A 27,296-nucleotide genomic window follows, 5' to 3' on the forward strand; every position below is an offset into this window, starting at 1 on the left:
TACGTTTGCTGGATCACTGGATCCCTTGCTTCTCTCGCACACGTGTGAAAGGCCGTAGAGTTAGGCCTACAAGAACGTCAATCATCAAATATAGGAAAGAAAAATGTTGCTGGGGTATTAGAGTAGATAAGGTGCAAGCCTCATCTTCGTAAAAAGTCGTGATTTAGCTGCTCCGTTTGACAGTTTGCCTCGCCCATGCCGTAGTGTGTGTGGAATTGTGAGCAGTCTGTGAAACAGCGAAGAATAAAACATCCGCTGCTAAATTAACCGTGCAGTTGCCCACGAGCTAATGAAAATTTAACGACCTCCTATTTCCGACTTAGCACGTGGGTGCTTCTACATGGTAGTATAAGGCACCGACTCGTCTAGAAGTAACCTTCAGACGACCGAAATCGTATGACAAGTAATTCCGTGGAGTAAAAGCACATTAATGGCAAAGTGTGCTGACCATGTTCAGTAGTCATGTATGACCGAGAACAAAAGGCAAGTATCAGCTATTTCTCCATTGAACATGCACCCGCAGCGGTGACAAATATTGTTTTAAGTGATTGTGTACAGCTCGCAGCTGTCATATTTTCCTTACTTTTGTACTATCGTACAACACTGATCTTGCGGCAGATACTTGAAAATCGCCTGAGACCGAAAATGCACAGTAGTATAAAGAAGGAAAAAATGACTGCAGGCGGTTCCATATCAGTCTTTTAATTGTTCGTGTGGTAAATGGACGAATGTTGGTAGTTCAGGGTGTAGCGTCGGAAGCAAACTGCTACGACTTCTGGCCGGCTTAAAGTACTTAAACGGTTTTAGAGAACGTATAGAATCGGTAAAGAGTATGGCACCATCGCCTGATAATACGTTGTACGATACAGCTACTCATCGTGGGATTACGCACACAGTTACATACACGTCCAGTTTACAGTATCCACTATATTGTAAGTTTTATCATGCGAGAATAGCCGTGACGGAGAGAAATTAGAGTCAACTCATGAACAGTGTTAATTGCTGATCGCCATACCACTCAGACGAAAATAATGAGAAATGTAAATTGCGCCTTGGCGTTGTCACACGTGCAAGTTCGGGAGTCTCTGACGCCTGTCGTGTGGAGGTGACAGAGGAAGTTTCCATGACGGAAGTACATGTACAAGTTATTTGACTTGCATCCTATTTGATTTTAAGACTTCGACCTCGCCATGGGTTTCCACTTCATTTCTTACTCGAATAGGACCTGAGTGGATGGGATATAAGATGCGGTATGGCAATAGCAAGAATAGTATATCTGAAAAACACTAATTTTAAGTGTTACGAAGTCCTTCGTGAAGGCATTTGTCTTGAGTGTAACCTTGTACGAAAGTGGAAGTGGACGATTGACAGTTCAGACGAGAGGAGCACAAAAGCTTTTGAGATATGGCGCTACAGAAAATGAAAATCAGATAGATAGATTTAGTAACTAATTAGGTGGGTCCGAATAGAATTGGGGAGAAAAGAATTTTATGACCCGATCTGACTAAAAGACGTGATCCGTTGACAGGACATTTTTACATTTCATACGTGTGCCTCACATCTGTGCAACTTATGCCAGTACGTACTTTGGTTACCCGAAATAATTATTAGGAACGTCATCACATGTTGATTTTTTTTTTTTTTTCCCTCGCACTGATACACCCCTTAAGCACTGAAAACACCAACAAGAAGACAGGACAGGTAATAGGGCATTTGTTATGAAATCAGGAGACAGTTTGCATGGTACTTGAGGGAGCTGTAGAGAGCAATGACTGCAGGAGAAGACAGATTGAAATACATTCAACAAAGAATTGGGGATGTTGAGTGCAAGTGCTTGAGATGAAGAGATTGGCACAAAAGAATGTGTGGCGTGCCGCATCAGAAGAGTCAGATCACATAATAATAATAATAATAATAATAATAATAATAATTATTATTATTATTATTATTATTATTATTATTATTACCGGCATTGTTATGATATTGGATCCGTTTGACTGTGAGCGGCTGGACGTTCTTCCTATAAGTGTACCCCATCTGTCTACGACTGAAGTAAGTCACATAAGAGTGTTTTCTAAATGTTTGCGTTGTAAGCATCTGAGGCTTAACATGGATACCAGTCCAGTATTCGCCTAGGTGCGAGAAACCGCCTAAAAAGCACATCCAGGCTGGGCGGTCGTAGTCGTCAATCCGCTGGGGCCGGCGCATCTCGCAGAGTTTTGGAAGCGGCACTTCAACGCACTTTACTATCCGGAGGGATCAGACCAGTCAGAATACCGATGACAAAAAAGATTATTTTTGTTGTGGTATAGCATGATAGTGTCAAAGGGGGAAGTTAGGTAATTCCTAAATAATTTCAAAAACTGCCCAAGGAGGAATGTAATCGGCTTAAGACATGTCTAATGAGCAAGTCATCGTCTTGGGATAGCAGGTCGAACCTTACAGAAGAGGCGGCCACTGCTGTACTGTTTCTTCCACGTCGTGCATTCCGCCCTTTACGTGGTAATCCGCGTACTTTAAAAAAAGGCTTCGGTACGAAGATACCGAGAGGAAGTTTACTGATGGTCCGTGCCGCCATAGATCAACCATCATAAGATAAGACGACGTTGAGGCAATTTCGGTAATTCTGAAATTCTGATATCCTGATTCTAAAATCGTTTTGCTGTCCTATTATTTCCTTCAAGAGCACAAGCATGCTAGTGGAATTAGTACCGGTTTTGTACGCCGGTGTCACATATCCTGACGCTTTAGCTCTGTAATGCAAATTTTTGTAATACGGAAGTATAAATACGACCACAACGTGTGGCATGTTAGCTATGCAAATATTGAAGGAAAAAAACCATCGCAGCTGCTCGGTTGGCTTGTCAGCTAACCACGGCACTGAAAACTTGACTTAGGTTGCGGTTAGGTTAGGACCTAATAGCACAGCTTAAATTGTTGCGAGAAGGAGGAAAAAAAAAACACAGGGATATTTTTGACAACCAAGGTCATGTGCCTTGTGCTGTGACTAGTTGACCAAGTTTCACGGCTGGATGATAGAAGCAGACCGAGCAGCCACCATGATGATTTCATTGTTTCCGAAGCTAAAATGCCATATACAGTGGGTTTCGTATTACGACATACACTGAATTAAAGATTTCTCCAAAACGCAGCATTTCGCCGGCCGGAGTGGCCGAGCGGTTTTAGGCGCTTCAGTCCGGAACCGCGCGAGTACTACGGTCGCAGGTTCGAATCCTGCCTCGGGCATGGATGTGTGTGATGTCCTTAGGTTAGTTAGGTTTAAGTAATTCTAAGTTCTAGGGGACTGATGACCTCAGCAGTTGAGTCCCATAATGCTCAGAGCCAAAACGCAGCTTTTCGAGTACTGTTGGCTGTGCTGAAGTGTCCGGAAACTGACTTCGGTGTACGCCTATAAAACCGGTGCAGTGAAAATTGACAGCGTTCCATGTTTGTCTTCAACAAGTACCCCCGTCGAAACCTAAGTGCTCCTCCGAATGACCTTTTCCGCTGTCAGTGTTACGCCGTGAAGGTGTCATCAAATGTCAGTCGACCATGGCGCCTGTGTAGTATTGGATAATGATAGATTTGTGGGACACTCAACTGCGCGTTTATCAGCGCCCGTACAAATTCCCAACCTTTACTTAGTCCAGTCTCGCCACTTTCATGAATGATGATGAAATGATGACAACACAAACACCTAGCCATTTCGAGGCAGGTGAAAAATCCCTGACCCCGCCGGGAATGTAGTGTTGTGGAGTTGCGGCAGACGGCTTCAGGGGGAAGCAGTGGCTTATAGACGACCGGAAAGCTACACCAATTGGATGCGGCGCAGATGGCTGCTGACGACAGGCGATAATTATGTTTGTCACCCGAGGCGGCTGGAAATACCGTTTGCGCAGCCGCTGGGAATATGTCCGCTCCCCACCTGGGGAGTGGCGGGCGTCGCAGCGCGCTGTTCACTCGGAGGGCGTGGTTCAGATAAATGTCCTGGTGTGGCTCTACGGTGTGCCCTGAAACTTTAGGGTCGAAAACATAATACATTAGTTAACGGTTATCATTGCCGCAGTGTTGTACATTGTATGAGTGGACATCAACAGAAACAGGAATTTACTGCGTTAACGACCGGTTAAAAATTACACAGTAACATATTACATCATAAAATATGCTAGGGTTAATAAAATCTTACTGTACAAAAATTCAGCGATGACGCATATATGCATGCCATTCTTAGTAGTATCTACACGTGTTACATTTTTAGTGGCGTCTTCTGGCACTGTGATTGTGAGTGCAATTGTCTTTACATAAAGCCAGTGTCACCATCATCGTTAATACCGGTGTACGTCACACATTTAAAATTACATGTATTTCCACATATTATCGCACTCGACTTAACACTTTACGACCGCACAGTGGTTGACGTGGGCGATGGAACTCCGAAATACGCTGTTACAAAGAGCTTATGCCAAACTACACAATTATATAGGGTGAACATTAATAAAACCGACAAACTGCAGGAGCGGATTCCTGACTGGAAATGGAGGAAAAAGGCCCTATGAATGTGTGCCCGGAAAATGGCGTGCGCGCAACGACAACAGATCGTCCCGGAACACAATATTGAGTTACTTGGCATCCACGTCACAACAGACGTTCAGCGTGGCCTCCGTGATAGCGGCTGTCATGCAGCACACACACAATCTTACTTTGGCTTACACCATGTTGGCGGGTCTCTTGCCTGGAACTTGTACAAGGGTTCTCAATATGCTGTAGAACGCGGTCCTCCAGATCTGATGTACGCACAGTCACCGCATTCCTGCCCGTTCGTCTGTCTGAAAGGACCAATGATAACACAAATCCTCAAACCAGAAAAGACTACATGTGTCAATTTTAAACGTACTCGTCGAAGTTTTAACCAACCAGTGCTCACAGTGGTGGACAATATTTTACAGTTTTCAAGAAACTGTGCGCCTTTTGGTTTTATTTTTTGCTTCGAAATTAACTTGACTCCCATACCTGAAAGGTCTACAAAAAAGGTTCCAGTCATTCAATATTTTGAAATGCCTTATCGAAAAACATGGGAAGCTGACAGGTTCCACCTCCTGCAGTTTTAGGGCATTTGTTCGATCACATTTACATTACGGCAGCGTGGTCTACGGATCAGCCCGTACTTCTTACCTCTAGACGTTGTCCAACATGGGGGCATCTGGATATCGACAGGGTCCTTTCGTACCAGTCCAGTTCCGCGTGTGTGTGCAGAGGCTAGTGAACCACCACTTTGGATTCGTCGACATACTGAAAATCTCCACGTCACCATAGTCATTGGTATATTAGTGCGATGGTCCAACCCACCTTTAAACGGCTGCTCAGGAATCGGCCCCCAAGCGACTAACTCATTTGGGATACTTGCTACAGACACTCAAGGACCTGGATCTATCAGACATCAAAATACACAACCAGGGATTAAACGCACTGCCGCCTTGGGGTTTTCAGAGGCCCAAAGTGATTTTATGCTTGATACAGTACAAAAAAACTCGTACTTCAGATTATGTTTTTACAGCTCTGTTTCGTCCATTTTGCGTCTGGCCATGCTGATTTGGGTTTCCCGACTAAATCGCTCCAGGCAGCTGCCGGGATGGTTCCTTTGAAAGGGCACGGCCGACTTCCTTCCCCGTCCTTCCTTAATCCGATGAGACCGATGACCTCGCAGTTTGGCCTCTTCACAAAGAACCCAACCCCTCGTCCATTTTAAGTACTTACCTCAGTTTTATCGTTGTTTATACAGATTAATCCCAGCAAGAGACTGTCCTCGGTTATTGCGCTGTTTTCCCCGATAGGGTTTTTAAAGTGCATCTTCCGGAACAATTTACAAATTATGATGCGGAATTATATGGCATTCTGATAGCACTGGAGAGGATTCACAGACATCACCGTACAAGGTTTCTTGTCTGTTTAGACTCGCTTTGTGCAGTACAAGGACTTCATCAGATGTATCCAGTAGACCAGCTGATTCAGTTCATACGTGACTTACAGCGGCTCCAACACCGTGGCAAGGAGGTGATCTGCTGGGTACCTGGCCACATCGGGATACAGGGAAACGGCATGGACGACAAAGCCGCCAAGGAAGCATGTCGGGATGGTGCTGTCCATCAGTGTCCCATCCCGTTGCACTCCATCTTATTTTCTGACACACATCATGCATCAATGGGAGACTGAGTGGTTGCAGGTGACAGGAAACATACAGCGGTCATTCGGATCGACCTCACAGGAATGGCGGACTTCATGTCAGCCTCACCATTGGTAGGAGGTTCTGCTTACCATACTGCGCGTTGGACATAGGCCTTTGACACATGGCTTCCTCCTCTGGCGGGAGGGTCCACCACTCTTCGAAGTTCGTGGAGTGCCACTTTCAGTTCAGCACATTTGACAAAATGTGTTCTGCATACCGACATTAAGGCAGCCTCAGTCTCGATGGTGATCTACTTACCATCCTCGCAGGTACAATTGCAGTGTTGAAAGAGTGGTGAAGTTTGGTGAACTGTCAAGCCTCATCCCTAAATTGGTGGGGAAGGTAGGCAGACATAATTCACTATAAACTGCTCTGCATGTAGGGACAGCCTTCGTCCCCACTCATGAGAGTGGCATGCTTTTCCATCAGGGCGCTGATGACCATGATGTTGAGCACCACTCACCTCAAATTATAATCATATTATCATCGACTCAAAGAAGTGGATAAAAACAACGCTGTTGGTGATTTCTCATCGTTTGGCGCGTCTTTTTTAAGACCGGCATCAATGATCCCAGTCTAATGGATGTGAATCTAAATACATTCAAGTATCTAAAGTTCCAAAGATATGCTGCTAGCGCAGGTGCTGGAAGACATCACTCTGCACTTAAGGCATTCAGCGGGGTGCCAACATGACGGATGCCTTACTTTTTCAAAGAGTAACGTAATGTATTTCGTCAGGGCAGCTTTATATGAAAAGAAACAGAACTGTTTATGAAGCTCTACGATTTTTCATGTACCAGTTTAAATTCTTATATGTACAAGGAATCTAGACCAATGATTTTTAACGACCGAATATATTGAAATGCGTTCTACGCCGCAGTTATTAATCCCTAGTTAAGGAAACCAGCTTAGTGCCTTACTGTGGCCTGGTAGTTATAAATTGATAGATGAGATTAGTCATGAGGTGTGGTTTTCCGAAATTTATTACTGTGGTTCTTGCTTTTCGTTTTAACAAGAATAATTACTCATACACCAATGCCACGGTATTGAAAAAGGCTTATGACCACGCTGTTTAGCACCCGACAATCCTACATACGTACGTCCATACAAGATCAGAAGAAAATGTATTTAATTTTGTCAACTTAGAAGGCTTCCTACCCCCCCACCCCCCCGCCTATTTGTTTGGAGGGTGATCATCCAAAGAGTAAATGACCTTCATCGAAGCAGTCGTTTCGTGTTTCTAGTTGGACACCTGGACAGGCTTGCTTTTCGTTCTCGTACTTCCTAATTTTAGGAATTAACACCTCGCTAACACGTGCTTGACGAAGCAGCCGTTAACACTTCCCGACACTCGAAACGTCACGTTGTCCAACCTTGCGCAGCTCATATTATGTGGCGAACGTTCTCAGATATACGCTTGCCCGGCTGACAACAGATAATCTGCCCCATATCGTTAGTTTCTTCGGCGGATGATCACATCAAAAGGCGGTTTATGTTTCCTCACTTTCTGGCCTGACTGCCGTTCAGAACTTGTCCTCCTCCACCACTCGCAAGTTACCCGTCTTCACAATTTCGTCTCCGAAGTTAAGTTTCATATGTTTTACACCCAATCTCTCTGCGATGCTGGTAAATTGGGTAGCCGTGGTGTTCCTTCCGGTATCAATAACGTCAGTACCGTTAATATTTCTACATGTGTTACCCAATAAGAGCGTGGAGACATTGCTCATGGAGAAGTGTGTAAGCAAACACTGTTCCCATCTTTATACCTAAATGAAACTAGAAGAAAGCTAACTACGCGTTATGTTGTGCACTGTTACCAGTGTTGCTGCTATGACTGTATTACTTTGTAAAAAATAGAGAAGTCTTCTGTCGCACATCTCGATTTTTATTTCCATACAAGGTGCATTTCGAGCCCTATGGAATTATCTTCAAGTGTTTGAACAGTCTACATAATTTTTTGAAAAGAAATTACATCTGGTCCTGTTAAAGAGCACATAGGAATAGTACAGCATGTAACATTGTCTACAATTTTTTCGGGACTAAGAACAAAGACTAGAATTACTGTTCCCAGCCATAATTATACTTTTTAGGAATGGTGTGAGTAGACTATATATAAACAAAATTCAAACAGGTCCAAATACGAATTGGAAGGTCATAAATTTCCACGTATACACAGAAGTTGCTATTACGAAGATGTTACATTATTATTCGTACGCAGGTGTCATTCGAAAAAGAAATTATTTGTGGAGGTATCAGATGTGAGCTGATGGAAAAAAAAGTTACAGCTCTTCAATTCTTGTTTCTTTAGAAAAAATTATATTCTGATATTGCTAAAAAAATGTTGGTATTCCGCAGTTTATTCGTCTGATTTGTAACGCTGATGCGTAACGCTATTTATAATGGTTCTAGGATATTAAGTTATGTATTTTCTGTGCGGACTACTATTAGGCTGATGAATGTGCTATAAAGGATGGGGTCGGGCTTACAGCCTTGGGTTGCAATTTTTTTATGCTGCTGCTTGGTATATTAACGTACTATATTGTTCCTGTGAGTAATGCTAAGCACGTTACCAGCGTATATATGTAACGTGACATAGATGTATATGAGGAAAGAGATTCATTTTCTAGGAAAAGGTTGTTCTGTGATCTGAACTTCATGGCTTTTCATTTTTTAATAAATTAACTTCTTGCCAGAATTTAATCTGCTGTTTAGTCTTTCGCTTATCATGCCTTAAAGAGTTCCGTGTGCTTGATTCTTTCAAGTTTAGTGTGAGCTGCAAAGCAGAATGATTGAAGTGCACGCAAGTCGGCTAGGTCTTTTTGAGGTGTTATTGGTTCGGTCGCCCTTTTTCCGAACTCGCGTGACTCAAAAGCATTACTTAACTGCCTGCGCGCTGGTAATTTATTTACCAAACCGGATATAGTTACACTCCTCAACTTGTAAGCAACTGTTCCGTCCGTATTGTTTCTAGAAGTATCGTAGACTAGAAATACACAGAGTAAGACGACAACACGATGTACACCCGATGGAAATATATTTTTGCCTCATTTTTTACTATTAACGTTTAAGTTACAGGCCTCACATGCAAGAGGTTGCGTTATGAATCTCATCAGGTGCTTTGAAACTTTTTATTTTGAAATCTTTATCGAAACGACTTTGATCATTATTTTTATTCAATTTATTGGGTAAATGTTTATTTCTGTTGCTTTGTCACATAATTTTAAAAAAGTATTAACTTCTTCAAATTCTTATTTTCTCTTCCTATCATTCTCTTCTCCATTTAGAATCATTGTACTTGTGATTTTAATTATTTTTATGTATTCTATTTAATTTCTTCCATTTTATCATCCTGTTTTTTGTCCATGCTACTGCGTTAGTGATTTCTGTTCTTCACTTCGTTTGGATTTCGTTTTATTTATCATGCATTCTTTCATTTACTCTTCATTTGCGTTAAATTATTCGTGGTCGAGAAAAAATTGTTTTAAATGCTTTTATAACGTTAACCATTCAACAAATGTGCATCTTGCAATGAAAAATACGTTCGACACAATTGCAAAGTCTGTGTAAATAGATTTTTAACCAATAGATTGGTAGTTTCAAATATTTCATTATGATAGATAAATAAAAATTATTAAGTTCACATGCACAAAGATCCCAAGTGGATAAAGAATGATAGAAATGAGAGCATTTGTAAAATGTTACAAAGCAATAGACATAAAATTGAATCCAGTTAATTGAATAAAATTATTGATAGAGGTCATTTCGATAACGATTTAAAAATAAATTTCAAATCACCTGACAATATTCGAACCCACTGCTTTATGTGCATGAGGACTGTACTTGAACCGTTACTGCGCAATCTATATTTTAGTCGTCTCTATTTTAAAGCTGAAGAGCGTCACGTGATATTACGAAATTTTTTTCGTCAGTGAACAAATGAGGGCCCACCAGGGTGAATGAAGGCAGGGTTTGATAGCTGCGACTTCTGCATCACCGCACAGGTGATATGAAAAAGTCGATCCTAAGGACGGGGACCTCTCCTCGTTCGAGTGAACCTTGTGGAATGGAGAGCTGCCTGCGCTTGCGCTGTTCCGGCAAGACTGTGTCGATTAATCGTAGATTACTAAACCCTCGTAAAGTTTGCAGTTGGAGTATTGTATGAAAAAGGACATTTTGTACACACTTTAGTACGTAACATGCGATTGTAGATCGAATAATTGTAATTAAGGCATAACCTATAAATTATTAGTTCCTTTGAATAAATTAGCAGAAGTACAATTTACGATAGTTTAACAGCAAAATAAACACCCCCTTAATGTTCTAGGGTTAAGATGGCCTCCTGATGGCCTTGCTTTCACCTAAGGATTCACTGCAAACCACCTCTTCTCGCCGCGCCTGATCTGCCGTGCAAGACCGCCTGCAGGGTGGATCTATACTCACCGACTAAATTTCGGGGTCAGTTCAGAGAGGATTTCTTCCGTTTTTTTGGTGCAAGGGACCCATCGTCTCCGGTGGCACCTTACAGAGAAGCTACATTTCGTTTTTATTTCTTACACACATTTATCTTTGGATCTGTATAACACTGAAATTATCTACAAAAACAGCGCAAATCTCGACGCTATACGCTTTGCGCGATATCTGGGAACTAACGTGCCCCATTTGCTCACAGAACTTGCTGTTGAGAACCACAATGCACTGTTTACTTTTGCCCCTCAAGCTTGCATACAGCGCTGCTCGGTTCTGCCTCGAATTAGCTTTTTCTGCAGTATCAATGTACGCTAAAGTGATAAACAGCAATACCAATAGGTTTGCTGATGTCGAGTTGGACGACGTATAGCACGTGTATTGTTTCACTGAATGCAATGGAAGAGCGGCTGATGACGCTATGGTGAGATGTTTTTGCAACGATGGCCAGCATATCACACCACTTTTGTATATGTACAGGGTGTTTGTAATGAAAGTTCCAGTTTGACAGCGCTGAAAAAATAAAAAGACCGCTGGTCAGTCTGAACAGAATGTTACCGAAGAAGGGGGAAACGTTGTGGAAGTAAAGTAACGAAAATTCTTCCCACCATATGACGTTGCAAGCATCATAACTTAAACAGGGTCGGCGACAAATGAGTCGTAGTAAGACGGCTGTGGTGTCAGTTGAACGTTAAACCAACTGCACTGTGCACTGTGCAGTGTGCATGATCGTTAAAGTTTGGCATTCAACAGTTGTGAGACTGTTAGTTAGGTAAGCCGTTCCACCATTTCGGGGTCGTACCACATCGGATGGGAAAAAATCTGTTCTTAATTGTCCTCACGGCAAAAACTGCGTAAAAAGCAACGATTAAATTGGTTTTTAATCGTCGTGAGACCGGTGCAACGCATGCTCAGTATGCTGGCTACCGTTTTCTGCCACAAGTTCAAAGCAAGAAACAATGTTTCGCAGCAGATCGGCATGCTCAGGCGTCCCGTTCAAAGCGATGCTCAGTGCGTGCCTGCCGTCCTGCTATATTCGTGACTGGAGCACTGAGCACGGGGTCTCTCATATAACCCTACAGCCAGAAATCACGCGGATGAAGATCAGGTGATCTGTACGGGCTGCCTGTAGGGTAATCACGGCTGATAATTCTAGCGTTTTTTTAAAATGCCTCTGTAGTAGCCGCTTCATAGTGGTTGTCCAATGTGCGGAGGGGCGCTATTTTGCATAACAATGATGGTTTTGGAATTTTTTTTAATTGGAAATTTGTGGTAAGGTCCTATGGGACCAAACTGTTGAGGTCACCGGCCATAGGCTTACACACTATTTAATCTAACTTAACCTACCCCGCGCGGCCAAAACGATGGTGTCCACACATCACGCTGTTGAAGGGCTGGGATGACGTTGTTACGCAAAAAAGACACTCATAGCTTTCAACAGTGAAGGTAGAAATGACGGGGGCCCATCTCCTCAAAAAACTGTGGCCGCTGGTAAACGATGCCATTAGCCCACACAAAAGAGTCAGCTTTACAGAATAACGTGGTAACAGTTGATGTGTGTGCGGTCTTTCCGTTGCCCATATTCTGCAATTCTGCGTATGTTGACGTGTCCTTCGAATTGGGCTTCGTCTGTTCACAGGGAGATCAGTGGCTATTCACTGTACACTCCCTCGCGACTGTACACCGCTCATCCCCTAACGCAATAGGTCCAAGAAAACTGTCACTTGCTCCCTTGATGGAGGCACTGAGATGTTTATGCGAGTTTCTGGTCAGTTGGGTCTGACAGGAAACGAGGCCGTTGACACCGCTGCCAAGACAGCAGTTCTCGTACCTCAGCCCACTAGTTGTTACATTCCCTGCGATGATCTCTTGTGTCTACATCCCCATCTTGCTCTCGACAGCCTCAATGGGGCTGACATGAACTCTTGGCGAAGACAATGGCTCCAAAATGCCCCAACAACTTGCCACCTAATGCCTTGTATTACTGAGGCAGTTCGTGGTTTTGATGAGCCCCGCAAGATGTGGTTAATTGTGGACCGACTAATACTGGACATGGGAGATGCGCTGACTCATTCTTCAAATGGGGACTGCTGTCTTCGCCAGCATGTGACTGCAGCACGCCTTAGCACACCATCCAAGACAACAGCGTTAAGTGGGGACTTGAAGAATTCCTCATGCATCCCAAAAATACATTGAGTATATACAAGGGCTAGATGTTTGTGAATGTATGTAATGTCACGTAATGTAGAATAACGTGATCCAATACTGAAATGTACTTAATTGCCACACGCTAAATAAATAAAATCAGCAGGTGGTGTCACTTTGGCATCATCACTAGACCTCCCTTCATGGGAACAAGCTCCGGGTTATTAAGCATCTCCCAGCAGCTTGGACGACTTCTCTGGGCGCTCTCGCCATGAGGTGATCATTTCAGCTAGGTTACTCATTGGGCACTGTCCTTTTAGCCATCATATTTGTTAAGTGGTGCTGCCCCACGACTTTGTGCACATTGCGCTCAACTTTTGACGGTCCGTCATTTCCTGACGAAATTCTGTTTTTAACCACTTACGTACTCGTACTCATTTGTGTTTGCCGCCTGAGTTATCGGCCGTTTTAGTGAACGACGCGCGGCCTGTCTACGGCGTTTTACTTTTTATCCGTCGTGGCATCTTTAGTCCGGGACTTCCGTTGCATCTATAGCGTATTTTATGGACACGTCACCAAGTCCCTGTTTTTAGCTGTCTTCTCGTCCGTCGAATCGGAGTGGCGCGTTGTCGTTTGTAACTCCTCTCTTCGGCTTCGTGTTCTACAGTTTTGACACGGACGCGTATCACCCTAAATGTTTTTGCGTCCTAAAACATAAACTCCGTCGCGAGCAAGAAGTTCTGGAGCGAAAGTTTGCTGGTAGGTCAACAGAAAGCAACTCCAGGACATGGGTGAATTTGTATGGATAGCAATGCAGAATAAGTTCACTGAGGCTTTTTGCAGATGATGCTGTGGTGTATCGAGAGGTTGTAACAGTGGAAAATTGTACTGAAATGCAGGAGGATCTGCAGCGAATTGACGCATGGTGCAGGGAATGGCAATTCAGTCTCAATGTATACAAGTGTAATGTGCTACGAATACATACAAAGAAAGATTCTATATCATTTAGCTACAATATAGCAGGTCAGCAACTGGATGCAGTTAATTCCATAAATTATCTGGGAGTACGCATTAGGAGTGATTTAAAATGGAATGATCATATAAAGTTGATCGTCGGTAAAGCAGATGCCAGACTGAGATGCATTGGAAGAATCCTAAGGAAATGGAATCCGAAAACAAAGGATGTAGGTTACAGTATGCTTGTTCGCCGACTGCTTGAATACTGCTCAGCAGTGTGGGATCCGTACCAGATAGGGTTGATAGAAGAGAGAGAGAGAAGATCCAACGGAGAGCAGCGCGCTTCGTTAGAGGATCATTTAGTAATCGCGAAAGCGTTACGGAGATGATAGATAAACTCCAGTGGAAGACTGCAGGAGAGACGCTCAGTGGCTCGGTACGGGCTTTTGTTGAAGTTTCACCGAAGAGTCAAGCAGTATATTGCTCCGTCCTACGTATATCTCGCGAAGAGACCATGAGGATGAAATCAGAGAGATTAGAGCCCGCACAGAAGCATACCGACAATCCTTCTTTCCAAGAACAATACGAGACTGGAATAGAAGGGAGAACCGATAGAGGTTACTCAGGGTACCCTCCGCCACACACCGTCAGGTGGCTTGCGGAGTATGGATGTAGATGTAGATGTTTGCACACCATCGGCCGACTCCTCCTGCATCAGTTTTCCTCCCTCTGCCACAGTGCACTTCAAAAGAACGTGTCTCTCGCGAATTTTGTCCTGACCGTTGGCAGACATCGGACCGACGCCGACGTGCACGTGCTGTCTATTTTCGAGCAGTGTAGGACGAGGCGGCACCGTCGGCGCCCCCGCCCCCAGGGCTGGGCGCGATGCGGGGGCGGCGGCCCTAGCGGCCGCTCAGCGCACGCCGGCCACCGCCCGCCCTCGGACCTCCCTTCGCGTTTTGGCCGCGCCAGTGCACGCGCGTTCGCGGCCGCCGCCGCGTAACGCCTATAAATAGAGAGGCAGGCGAGAGGGCCGGTCGTGCCGTCCCAACCCCACGCCACAGCCTGCTGCGTGCGTGCAGAACGTCTCTCCGCTGTGTGCTGCGGTTTGAAACCGACCTGTCCGATTTCCTTCTTATCCCCTTAACTCGTGAGGTGGATTTTCTGTAATGTATGCCACAACCCGGGGTGTCTCGCAGCCCTGTGTGTAACAGAGGTAAGGCGCAAATCGTATGAAATTATTAAGTCACGTAACATTAAATTTTAGAGTTATTTAAGTATTGTTTAAATACTCCTTGTTTATTGTATTGTACTAAATGAGGCGCGCTGTACTTCACTTTTTACCACACAAAATAAAATACTTATGTCAGCTTTTTCAAATAGTGCACATTAACGAACTATTAGAAACCGAATTTTTCATGTGCAAACATTACGGTAGAACTGTAGAAAGTAAATTTTCTCGTAAAACTGAATTCCACAGTTTAAACTTGTACATAAAAATCGCCCTCGACAGGTGGAAAAAGGAACTTTGCAAAATTGTCCTCGCTGGAATCTACATTTTAACCATCATTCAAATAATATGTGATTCTAACTAATACTGTAATTATTATATTCGAGAAACAGGAGGATTGCCAGAATGATCCTATGCTAGCAGAACTGTGATAACTGGCTATTATCATGACGTCTTTTATGTCTTGAGCCACATTACTGACAGCTTCCTCCTCCTACCGAGTAACAATTTCATCAACCTTAATATCAATAAAACAGGTGTGTATCACAATGTGGTTTCAATAACATGTCAGCAACGAACAAAGAAAGCGATGATGCAACGGGTAGCAAAACATTGCAAGGTTGGCAATTTAAGGACGCTAGGAAGGGTATGGAAGCGTTCCAGCAGAACTGACTTAAAGAGCGAATTCGAAAATTTTCGCACGGTTTGAGAGATCGCACCTCATGCGTTAAGGGTTCAGCAGTACCGCCTGGCTTCCCCCCTCCCCCATTCCCCTTTCTCCCCCCCCCCCCCCCCAAAAAAACGACACCGCCTTTGATGATTAGATTTCCAAGAGCGTAGAAAAAACTTGCAACTTACTACCGTAGTTGTGGATAACTGACTGCGTTGCATAAAGGGCTTCTAATCATGAAAGTAGCTGTTCTCGGTCGCAAAGAACCCGCTGCGAATATCGCCAACAGACAAGGATCATAATTATGGAAACAGAAACACTTCTCATTACTCAAGTAAAAATAGTCGTTTTTTATTATTTACCAACTTACATATTTATTTTGTTATATTTTTCAGTATTCCTGTTCTGCCATCCCCTATTAAGCTATTTGTGTTGTTGAATTAACTGTGTAAAATTCGTAATGTAACAATGAACGGTGCCACTAAAAAAAGTTCTAATCTTACTGGCAACAGCATCCTTTTAAATTTTATTTAAACTCCATATTTACTGAGAAATGAAACAACAAATATTGGGGGCTCATTTTCAATAAAAAAACTTCTTTTTATTTTTAATTACTAGTCGGACCGAAATAAATTACAGTTGGATACAAACAGCCGAAGTATATTATTAAATAAAATTAAATATGTAAATAATAGTATTCAATTTCTACAAATAACTTTAGTTTGCTATTTGACGTTAGACATTTTTCTACGATATTTTAATATTTTGTGGATACTGTCAATTTTATTCTAATAGTAATTAAAAATTAAATTATTATTGAGTAATTTGAGTACTTTTAATCAGTAGATCTGTTTGTTAATATGGAATGCACTTAAAAGTTTGCAACAATGCTGAAAGGCTTTTATGCTGTCTACATAGCTATGGACAGCTATATTACTACGTTTACGGAGTACAACATTAGTAGTTAGCGAGCGAGGTGGCGCAGTGGTTAGCACACTGGACTCGCGTTCGAGAGGACGAGAGTTCAAACCCGCGTCAGGCCACTCTGATTTGGTTTCTGTGATTTCCTTATATCGCGCTTCAGACAAATGCCAGGATGGTTCCTCTGAAAGTGCACAGCCGACTTCCTTCCTCATCATTCCCTAATCCGATGGGACCGATGACGTCCCTGTTCCCCAAACCAACCAACCTACACTAGTAGGTTACAAACAGTTTTGTATTTTAAACTGTTCGGAAATGTTCTAATTCTCAAAGTCGGTTTTTCAAGTTTTTTGAGAAATGTGTAACACTTCAGGAAGTTGATGACTGGGCACTGGCCTTCAAATGCTGTAAATATGAAGAAAATGTAAGAGGACCCTTCCGCAAGGTACACATTAACCTCTGAAGTATTTTCACTTGAATAAGGGACTGAATGCCTCGTTGTTTAGTTCCTTGATCCCCACCCCAAAAAAAAAAAAAAAAAAAAAAGAAGCACGCCGTTGAACTCTCTTCAAGCAACATCACCACCGCCACTTTGCCTAACAGGAACGCCTTGCCGTGGACGACACTTGGGCTGACAAGAGATAAATTAGTTTCAGAAAATAGCAAGGGAAGTAATTCGAGCGAAACAGGACCTTCAGAGTAGAGCGTTTTTACTTCTGCCGGGTTAAATGATCTGAAAAAGCCCGGATGTGTGCAGTAAGCGGCGAGAAGAGGCCTGTGAAATGAAATGTGACGCGTCCCGGCCAACAGGCACCGCACGACCGATGAAAAAACTGTGCAGGCGGTTGCTGTGTCGCAGGCGCGTGCAGCGGCGGCGGCGGCGATTTGAATCGTTCTCGCGGGGGAGGGGGGGGGGGGCACTCTTGAGTCATCGACGTTTCTCACGCACTAGTTCACGGGGCGTAGCTAACAGGCGCGATTCTCCGGCCAGTGTGTGGTATCGGTGTATAAACGAATGTAGACGCCTACATCGAAGGTTCGACGAGGCTGTTCGCGAATTATAACAATTCCCAAAGCTAGGAAATTCTAGCGTTGCGCAGCAACACCTGTACCCTACTGACGCTTGGTGCAGGGATTTGCAGTCGATACAATATATGTAACATCTTGCCCATAAATAGGAGGAATTCTCCAGTGTTAAATAATATTGCCGAACAATCCTCGCGAGCTGTCACAACCATTAAATATCTGGAATGTGTACGGAGCGATTGAAAGTGCAACAACCACATAAAACTAACCGCACGTAAGGCAAATGCCAGACCAAGATTCATTGGGACACTTCACAGAAAGCGCTGTACACCCACGGGGAGGTGGCTTACAAAACCTCTGTTCGGCCGATACTGCAATGTTGTTCGTCACTACAGGATCCCTACGAGATACGAATTAGAGGGGAAACAGGTAAGATCCAAAGAAGAGCAGTCAGTTTCGTTAGAAGTCCATTTAGTGAGCACGAAAGAGTCACGGAAGTGCCCAACCAATTGCAGTAGCAAACGCTAAAAGAGAGGCATTGTGCGTCATTGTGTCGATTACTGTTAAAAGTTCGACAGCGTACGTCAGTGTATTACTTCGACCTACGTATGTCTCGTATCACCGATGTTCAGCACTGTCGGACTTGGCTAGTACTTGGATGGGTGACCGACGGGATATGCCGATCGTTGTTGGCAAGTGGGCTGCAGTCAGCCCCTGTGAGGCAATTGAGAAGCTACTTGACCAGGAGTTGTGCCTCCGGTCACGAAAACTGACAACGAGAGGGAGAAAGATGTTCCGACCACACGCCTATCCATAACTGCATCCAGTGACGCCTATCGGCTGAGGATAACACGACAGTCGGACGGTACCGTTGTGCCTCCTGCGGCGTGTTCGGACGGAGTTTGAGGTCACCTGCACAGGAATTTAAATGTCCCATACATTTCCGGCCAGAACTAGGAAGAACAGTAATATGTACATAAATCCGGTAAATTACTTTCCGATATAGCAACAATTCTGTGCGATGTTGACGCTACAGAAAGTGCTCAGTCTGGCTAATATTCCTTCTCACACGTTCGTCGGCTCACCCCTCAGAGAATTATGAAGCATACAGGTACACCCCGCTGCCCTTAAATTTGGACACATGCGTACCACATACGCTATTGTGTTGTGTGCACTTTGTCGGTAGGTGTGGAATGTATCAATACTTCAAATGTCACGATAGCTAAAAAACCAAGGTATTACGGGTCGGTTAACAGGGATTATAGTATTATAGTCCCTCCACCAGTCCATCGCTCAGTAAACGTTTGTGCTAGGTACTGTTGGACAAGACGTAGAAAATGGGGTGGAACTTTGTGCTATCGTTGCTACTACATCTTTTCTCTATCTTTCTGCTTTATTTATCCTACTTCAGAGGTATTAAAATTCGCTTATCTCTTCATGCGTGTCCTGTAGTTTCATGTCTGAACCCGTTCAGTCCTGTAACTGCACTGTGTTTTAACTGGTATCAGCTACATATGTTCAGTGATACAGCGAAAGTTTATTGAAAGCCTACTGATATCCTAAAAAACTAATACCAGAAAAAAAATGTTGAATCATTACATGGGCCAACCTGTATATGGCTCCAATTATGTACACAATTCCCGCAAATTGCGGGTCGGTTGTTTGTGAGCGCATAGCTGGCGTCTGTTGGCGCCCCAGTTATGTTCAATCGGCCTCAGATCAGCAAGACATCAGCGTGAGTCCTGTATCGTGCTCTGCAGACCACCGTAGTAACGCTCCAGGCTCTTGACACACAGTGATCCAGATGGAATGTTCCGTCGCCGTCGGGTAACACACAAAACATGAAGGAAAGCAGGCAGCCCACAATAATGGTCACGTACTAGACATGTTATGGTGCCTTCAGGTCCCATGCAAACCCAGGGGTTGCCCCCCCCCCCCCCCATTGCCTTATTCTGCCCTGTGGCCGTGGCGCGGTGCATGTTTCGGGATGACCGGGTGCAACAAGAAACGAGATCCGTGCGACCAGGCGACATGTTCACCTTGATCTGCGGTCTATGCAATGCCCATTGCAATCGTAGTTGACGGCATAGTTGGGTCGTATGCTGTGGGGAGCCCCATGTTCAACAATGTGCGCAGAACGGTGTGCTCAGAGACTCTGGCGCCTGCACCAGCGCTGTACGCCACAGCTTAGAGAGGGCAAGTTCCGGCGTCCACTTTCTGTGATGAGGCGCGGACATCTAACACCTTGACGCCTGCACATGGTTTCACTGCCCTTCCATAGTTTACCATAAATACTCACGGCAGTAGTATGCGGACAGTCGACTGTTGTCGCCGTTTCCGAAATGCTCTTTCCCAGGCGCCGGGCAATCACAACCTCTTCTTTGCGAAAGTCGCCCTTGTTGTGAATTACCGCATTCACGGCCCCTGTGGTCACTAGTGTCCCGTTCCTCTCTGCTCCTCTTTACAGCGTCACCAGCTCACATCTCCACCATTTAGCGTCTTGATGGCCAGTGTCACAATGTTTCGGCTCATTAAGATGTAACTAGCGTTACGTGTTCTCACTCGATGAACAAATGCGCAGTATAGGAGCGAATGTAGGTTGAGGTTGTGATGTGTGGCAGGCGTAATTTGCCTCTAAACCAACAGTCTCAGAAGTAGTTGACATCAGAGGACTGAGCTTTGATAGTGAGCTTGCAGTGTTTGTAACCTTGGGACTCGCAAATCCTCGCCTAGCGCGCACGCCTTTACGTAACTCAGGATAGGCGACTTATCCACCTGGCACGCAGACTGCAAACGGCCGACACTCACTTCTCAACTCATTGCCTAGCTTCCTCTCCCACCAGAAAACATTTGCTGTGCGTGTTAGGGCTTCTCCCTCTCTTATGCCTACGCTTATCTGATAGAATTCAGCGTTGAGAATTGTTGAGAGGGAACGAAAGTAGGCATCACAAGTACTTTCGAAAAGCTTTATTTTATTGCGATAACTGGATTAGAGCCATTATACACTCTTCGAAATTCTGAAGGTAGAAGGAAAATGTACAGCAAGCGAAGAGTGATCTCCAACCTGTACAGAAACCATACTGCAATTGGAAGTGTCGAAGGTCCTGAATGGGAAGCGTAGATTGAGACGAGAGCGAGAATATTGGAAAGGAAATTAAAGTGGAGGGGCAAAAAGGAACTTTCCAGTTTGCTTCTGATATTCTACAAGGGGCGTTAAATAAGTAATGCAGCACATTTTTTTCTGAAAGCAAGTTTGTTTTGTTCAGGATTCCAATACATCAGATATTCCCCACTGTTTTGGCTACGAAACCCCATTCTTCAGCATAATCTCCGTTCAGTGCGACAGCCTTAAGCCACATTGCTGGGTGGGCCCGTATGCCCGCATGATAGCACTCTACTGGTCGACGCCGGAACCAACGTCTTGGTGCATCAGTAACCTCCCCGTCGTCCACGTACTGCTCCTGCGGAGTGTATGCTTCATTAGGTCAAACAGATAGAAATTCCGAAACTGCGAGATGGTCTTCTGTTAGGCGGCGAGCAACTAAGCGGGCACACCCCTCTGAGTTGTGTCGGCACTACCAAAAGAGACGTCCAGTTGAGGGGTGAGGTCTTCTCACCACGAATGAATGTGTTCGCACTTTCTAACATTGCAGGGGTCACAGCTGTGTGCGGCTGGCCTGCACGCGGGATGTGGGGTAGGTTTGCGCAACCCTGTTGCAATGACGACACACGTCTCGCCCAACGACTCGCCGTGCTTTTGTTCACTGCCAGGTCTCCTTAGACATTCGGCAAGCGCCTGTAAATATCATCTATGCTTGTTCCCGCCAAAAGAAACTGAATGAGAGCTCTGCTTGGCACGCAGCTCTGCTACAAACGCCATTTTAAAGGCTACGTATAGCGCCGGCACCTATGGGAACTTTCATGAAACGAGAGAGGCTGAAACAAGTGTAGCCACCTCAGTCAGGCGTAATGGTCCAAAGCCCGTCGTGGTAGGAAAATAAAACTTCTAAACAGTATTAGTGACCGGTAGCGTTCTCCCTTAGCAGTACTTAACTGAATAACAGTCACGGGCTTCAAAAAAACTCCAGCATGGGCAAAATAATTTAGCCAAATGTGTCTGGCGGCTAGCAGTCGTTCCTTGTACACTCACCCGCCATAGTCCGACCGAATTTTGTGTATTTATTTTAATGAAATTACAGCGACGTAGCAAGCGGACGAGGTCCTAAGGCCATGCGAAGGGAAGAAATTGCTTGCTACTCTTTCACAGACTACGTAAACATCAGTAGAAGCAGAACTCGCAATTAGCCTTAAACGATATTGAACAGTGTCTGAAGATGACAATGATGCTGCACTCTTAATTCATCCTGTATAGAACTAAGAAGTGGTTGCGTCTCAGTGATGGTCAGAAAGTCTTTGATTTTATGTTTGTTGAAGGCACGGCTTATCATCAGCGTTTGCTTTCGTAGCTCAAACAGCAACCTTGTTTGGGTACTACGTATCGGAAATCAAGTCTGCCTACGCTCTAAACAGCTGTTCTTTTTCTTACCCAGTCGTGCGTCGGCACCTTTGTGCGAACCTCAGTGTTTACTTTTATTCAGATCTAATTTTCTAGCATGTTATGTCCGGCAGCTCGTGGTCTAGTGGCTAACGTTGCTGCCTCTGGATCACGGGGTCCCGGGTTGGATTCCCGGCCGGGTTGGGGATTTTCACTGCCTGAGGACTTCGTGTTTGTGTTGTCCTCTCATCATCATCATCATCCGTGACAGTAGCTAGATTGGATCGCGTAAAAAACTGGACTGTGTAAAAGTGGGATTTTGTACGTGCGCTGATGACCGCGCATTTCAGTGCCCCACAAACCAATCATCATCATCTAGAATGTTATGTTCTGTGGGTCCTCCACAATATTGTATAACTTCCCGTAGATAATTGTTGTGGAATCTGTCCTCACCTGCACGATCTTTTGTTGTAGAAACACACTCACTCTCTCCCGCCAGGCCTCTCAGACTTTGCGATCAACTGCAGCTCTCAACGGACCTTGTTTGCTCGAGTGACGATTCAGCGATGGCTCGACCGACTTTACTCGTGGATCATTGACAAAGACTTTTCCACTGAAAAAACTGTCTGAACTTCTGGCGGCGCCAGGAGTTCCTTCCACGGACCTTACATATCGGTCCTGTTGCTCTTCCGTCCGTCGAAACCACGAAATTCTAGGGGCTCACGCTCGATAGGAAACACTGTTGGTCCTCCCACATGTCTTGTACCCGATCTCTAAATATCCTACGTGTTTTAAAAGGTACTTCATGGGGAGGGGATCGGAAAATCATCCTCCGCTTATACCAGGCCCCTCTCCGATCAAAAATGGTTTATGGGTGTCTCGTTTAGTCATCAGAACGACAGTTTATTTTACACCATCTCAACACAATCCACCATCAAGGCATGTTTTTGTTCACTGGAGCTTTTTACACTAGCCCAGTTATGAGTCTATCCAAACGTTGCCGAACTACCGCTCTCATAACGGCGTGATGTTCTCCTCAACAGATGCGCTTGTCGTCTGTCCTTTATGCCCAACCATCCATCCTATGCGTCCTTTATTGGTAACTAGAGTAAGCGCAACTTCTTTATTGCCTCCCGGTGTTCGTTTTCGTATAGTGCTTCGAAACCTTCACCTTACGCTACCTGCCACGTTCCCAATGGATGAGAGCCCTTCAACGCCTTAGGTTCGTGCAGAGTTCCGCGTCCATTTTGGACTTAGTTCACTTCCCAGGGACACTATTCTAAATTTGATCAATCGCTGTTTCTCGAACTTTGCACGCAACTTGGAGACACCACCTTAATTTACGCTGATGGCTCCAAGACAGACTGTTGTGTCGGATGTGCCTTTGTCATAGGCAGCAAACAATTTAGAAACCAGCTTCTAGACCAGTGCTCGATATTCATTGCAGAGCTTTCCGCCCTCTTATCAGGCCACCCAATACATCCGACGTCATAGGCTTGTCAACTGTGTATTATGTTAAGATTCACTTATTGCCATCCAGAGCCTCCGTGTTCTATACGCATACCGCACCTTAGTACAACGAATCCACGAATGCTTCCACTCGCTCAGTGATGGAGCCAACGTGATGTTCATTTAAGCGGAGACCCCACAGCACTCTGTGCTTACTACAACCAGCCATTGCCAGTGCGCCATTTTCTGACCCAGTGCCGATTTTATAACCGTTCGCGCTTTAATGTATGTTTTTATCACATATTTTAGGAGATACAGCACCAGCTGTATATTGCGTTTCACTTTTTATTCGTCGTAGTAATATGGTGAAGGCAATTTAATTTTCAGCCGTATGAGCGTCCTCCTCAAAGGGAAAGTGATGGGTTTTAGCTATCACTTTACTCCCATCGATTGGGCTCTGAGTATTATCGACTTCAACTTCATCCGGTAGTTATGACACGGACGCTTATGACCTCAGCTGTTTTGTCCCCTAAACCACCAGCACTACCACCCCAATAACAATCATAACAACAAAAACACGGGACATGTTTTTGATAAACTACACTGGCAAGCTACAATTTGTGCTGCAGATGACATGCTGTTCACTCCCCAGAATTAAATTTCGCTAAAAGCTGTCAAGCTTCTAATGTAATTTCAGGCTGTATAAAATCTCTGTGAATGTTGTCCTCAGCATTAACTGAAATTTGCCAGTGTGGTCCATTAAAACATATACCGCGCTGTTGTATTTCTACGAAAACAATTATGCACACGAGGGCAGATCATCCGAAAACAGCTGTGGCAAGCAATACAGTAATGTACAGCTAGTTCCACAGTACTTTACCGTTATGCAGGGTTTTATTTCATAAAATATTTTCACTGGTGATACAAAGGTGCCGAAAATAGTTCCGGTATTAAAAAGCAAAGTTGTTTGTATAATAGGCGGTTCTGAATTCGCATAAGACGTATTACGTATGGCAGGCAGCTGTGGTTTTAAACATCTCGACTTCGTTCCCTAAGTCCACCATATGTTGCATCTTCAGTGACTTGGGAATTTGTTGTGCGGAGTTGTGGTCTAGACGATTGCGCGAAGCATTCACGCGGAGAACAGCTGGGATGCCGGTATAGGACAGTGTTTACGAAGTTGGCAGTTCCGTATGTCGTGTGTGTGTTTCTCTGTTGAAACTGGGGGCGTTACAGACGGAGATGGCGCCGTGCAAGCAGGAGCTGTCGGCAGCGGGAGGCAGAACATGTGCGACTGAAACGCTCGCGCAGATCTCCAACAAGACACTGGAAAGCCACAGCTGCGAGGCCACGGTCAGGAATAGCGGCCCGCGGACCAAAATACCGCCGTTCCGCCTCCGTTTTCTCAGAATACCCCTCCGTCATGTCATAATAGCTTTTACTGCGCGCATTTCACGTCAGTCACGTTACACCTCTCTCCATGCAACCTTCTCTCTCTCTCTCTCTCTCTCTCTCTCTCTCTCTCTCTCTCTCTCTCTCTCTCTCTGTGTGTGTGTGTGTGTGTGTGTGTGTGTGTGTGTGTGTGTGTGTGTCACACACACATCTTTTTCTCATGTACATGAATTGATCCTTTTGTCAAGTAGTTACTAGTGATAATACAAACAGCCAAGTGGTAACGTAGACACAGTTGCGCCGTTTCCTGCTCTGTTTCGCCGCGTTGATTATTGCGCTTTTCCGGTTTGGCTGTCGGTCGTTCGGTGCGGCGCAAACTGTTTTTGGAGCGAGTCCAGTTAGCCGTTTCAAGACCACTGCTAACTGGCCTTTCGCTACTTCCCAAGTCGGAAATGGATATGGCTTTTAATAGATAATCGCCGCAAGCAACTAAACGGAAAAAAATACAGTTCGTTCCATTACACCTTATTCACATTGCCATGGACATGAATCAGGATATTTTACTTAAAGATTTTCTCTGGCAAGGTGTTGCCCTTTCTTCTACCTCTTCATGGATATACCCGTTTTCCAATGTGACAACAGGCGTGGCCACGTGCGATCGATATTTCGTAAATAATGTACACTATATTTTACTTAATTTTTTTCGCTGTCTCGTTACAGTCCTCCCTTGAGTCTCCCTGCTTCTCTATAACGTGAGTCCCAACGTCTCGCAAGCTCTGTTGTTCCATCCAGGCCACCACTTCTGTTAGTCTGTCGAATGCAGTTAATTCCATAAATTATCTGGGAGTACGCATTAGGAGTGATTTAAAATCGAATGATCATACAAAGTTGATCGTCGGTAAAGCAGATGCCAGACTGAGATTCATTGGAAGAATCATAAGGAAATGCAATCCGAAAACAATGGAAGTAGGTTACAGTATGCTTGTTCGCCCACTGCTTGAATACTGCTCAGCAGTGTGGGGTCCGTACCAGATAGGGTTGATAGAAGAGATAGAGAAGATCCAACGGAGAGCAGCGCGCTTCGTTACAGGATCATTTAGTAATCACGAAAGCGTTACGGAGATGATAAACTCCAGTGGAAGACTCTGCAGGAGAGACGCGCAGTAGCTCGGTACGGGCTTTTGTTGAAGTTTCACCGAAGAGTCAAGCAGTATATTGCTCCGTCCTACGTATATCTCGCGAAGAGACCATGAGGATAAAATCAGAGAGATTAGAGCCCACACAGAGGCATACCGACAATCCTCCTTTCCACGAACAATACGAGACTGGAATAGAAGGGAGAACCGATAGAGGTACTCTAGGTACCCTCCGCCACACACCGTCAGGTGGCTTGAAGAGTATGGATGTAGATGTAGGATGGCTCGGGTAACGGTGGTAGAGAGCTCTTCCAGAGAAAGATAACGACGTACATGCAAAGGTTTTTTCAACTTCGGGAACAAGTCGATGTCAGGTGGACTCACGTGCGAGCTGTTGAAAGGATGCGGCAACACTTCCCGTCTGCATTCGCGAAGGTTTTGGGCTACAATATTTCCGATATGCCGGCGAACATTGTTCTGGAGAAGGAGTGGCCCGGCCTCGAGCAACTGTGGTCGGGTTTTGTGCATTTTTCTGCACAGGTTTTGCTCGAGGTTACAATAATACGCTGCTGCGACACTTGTTCCACATGGGACTATCTGTGAAGATAATTTCTCGATCATAAGCAAAAATCATCATTTGCTTGAGGTTCGATCGAGCGAGTCGAAATATTTTTGGACGTGTAGAATCTGAAGATCTCTACTCATTGGACTGTGATTTCAACTCCCATTCAAAGTCTCTAATCCATGATTCATCAATACCGACAATTCGACACAAGAATACTTGACTTTCACGGTCGAATCGTCGTTTGACCGAGGTTGTTGTGTGCAGACGTTTGCTTGTCTTCTACAGTCTGGAACCGCGTGACCGCTACGGTCGCAGGTTCGAATCCTGCCTCGGGCATGGATGTGTGTGATGTCCTTAGGTTAGTTAGGTTTAAGTAGTTCTAAGTTCTAGGGGACTGATGCCACAGCAGTTAAGTCCCATAGTGCTTAGAGCCATTTTTTGTTTGTCTTCAGGAGTCAGACAGTGTGGGATCCATCTCGCAGAAATTTTTATCTTCTTGAAATCATGTGCCAAAATACGGTTTTCTGACTTGTGAGAAACACACTGAAGCCACGAGAATTCCCGCAAGTCGCCTGCGATCTTAAAGAGCATGTGCCACAAGTTTCACACTTCATTTAACTGA

General features: G+C 44.6%; 1 protein-coding gene across 5 annotated transcripts in view; it reads left to right on the forward strand.

The window, feature by feature from the left end:
* The window catches only part of LOC126210127 (glycogen synthase kinase-3 beta), a 325,023-nt gene that overhangs the window by 120,612 nt on the left and 177,115 nt on the right, over nucleotides 1–27,296 (forward strand). The window contains exon 1 of one of the 5 annotated variants that reach the window (XM_049939274.1): nucleotides 14,885–15,005. The exons of 3 other annotated variants lie outside the window; for them this stretch is intronic. In XM_049939274.1, the coding sequence (XP_049795231.1) occupies nucleotides 14,963–15,005 (43 nt within the window). In that variant the 5' untranslated portion in view covers nucleotides 14,885–14,962. Of the gene's footprint in view, nucleotides 1–14,884; nucleotides 15,006–27,296 lie in introns of those variants that run through there. One more of the 5 variants, XM_049939272.1, reaches the window with a different exon arrangement.

This window comes from Schistocerca nitens, chromosome 10 (assembly GCF_023898315.1).
Source record: "Schistocerca nitens isolate TAMUIC-IGC-003100 chromosome 10, iqSchNite1.1, whole genome shotgun sequence".
In the NCBI taxonomy this organism is placed as follows: Eukaryota; Metazoa; Arthropoda; class Insecta; order Orthoptera; family Acrididae; genus Schistocerca; species Schistocerca nitens.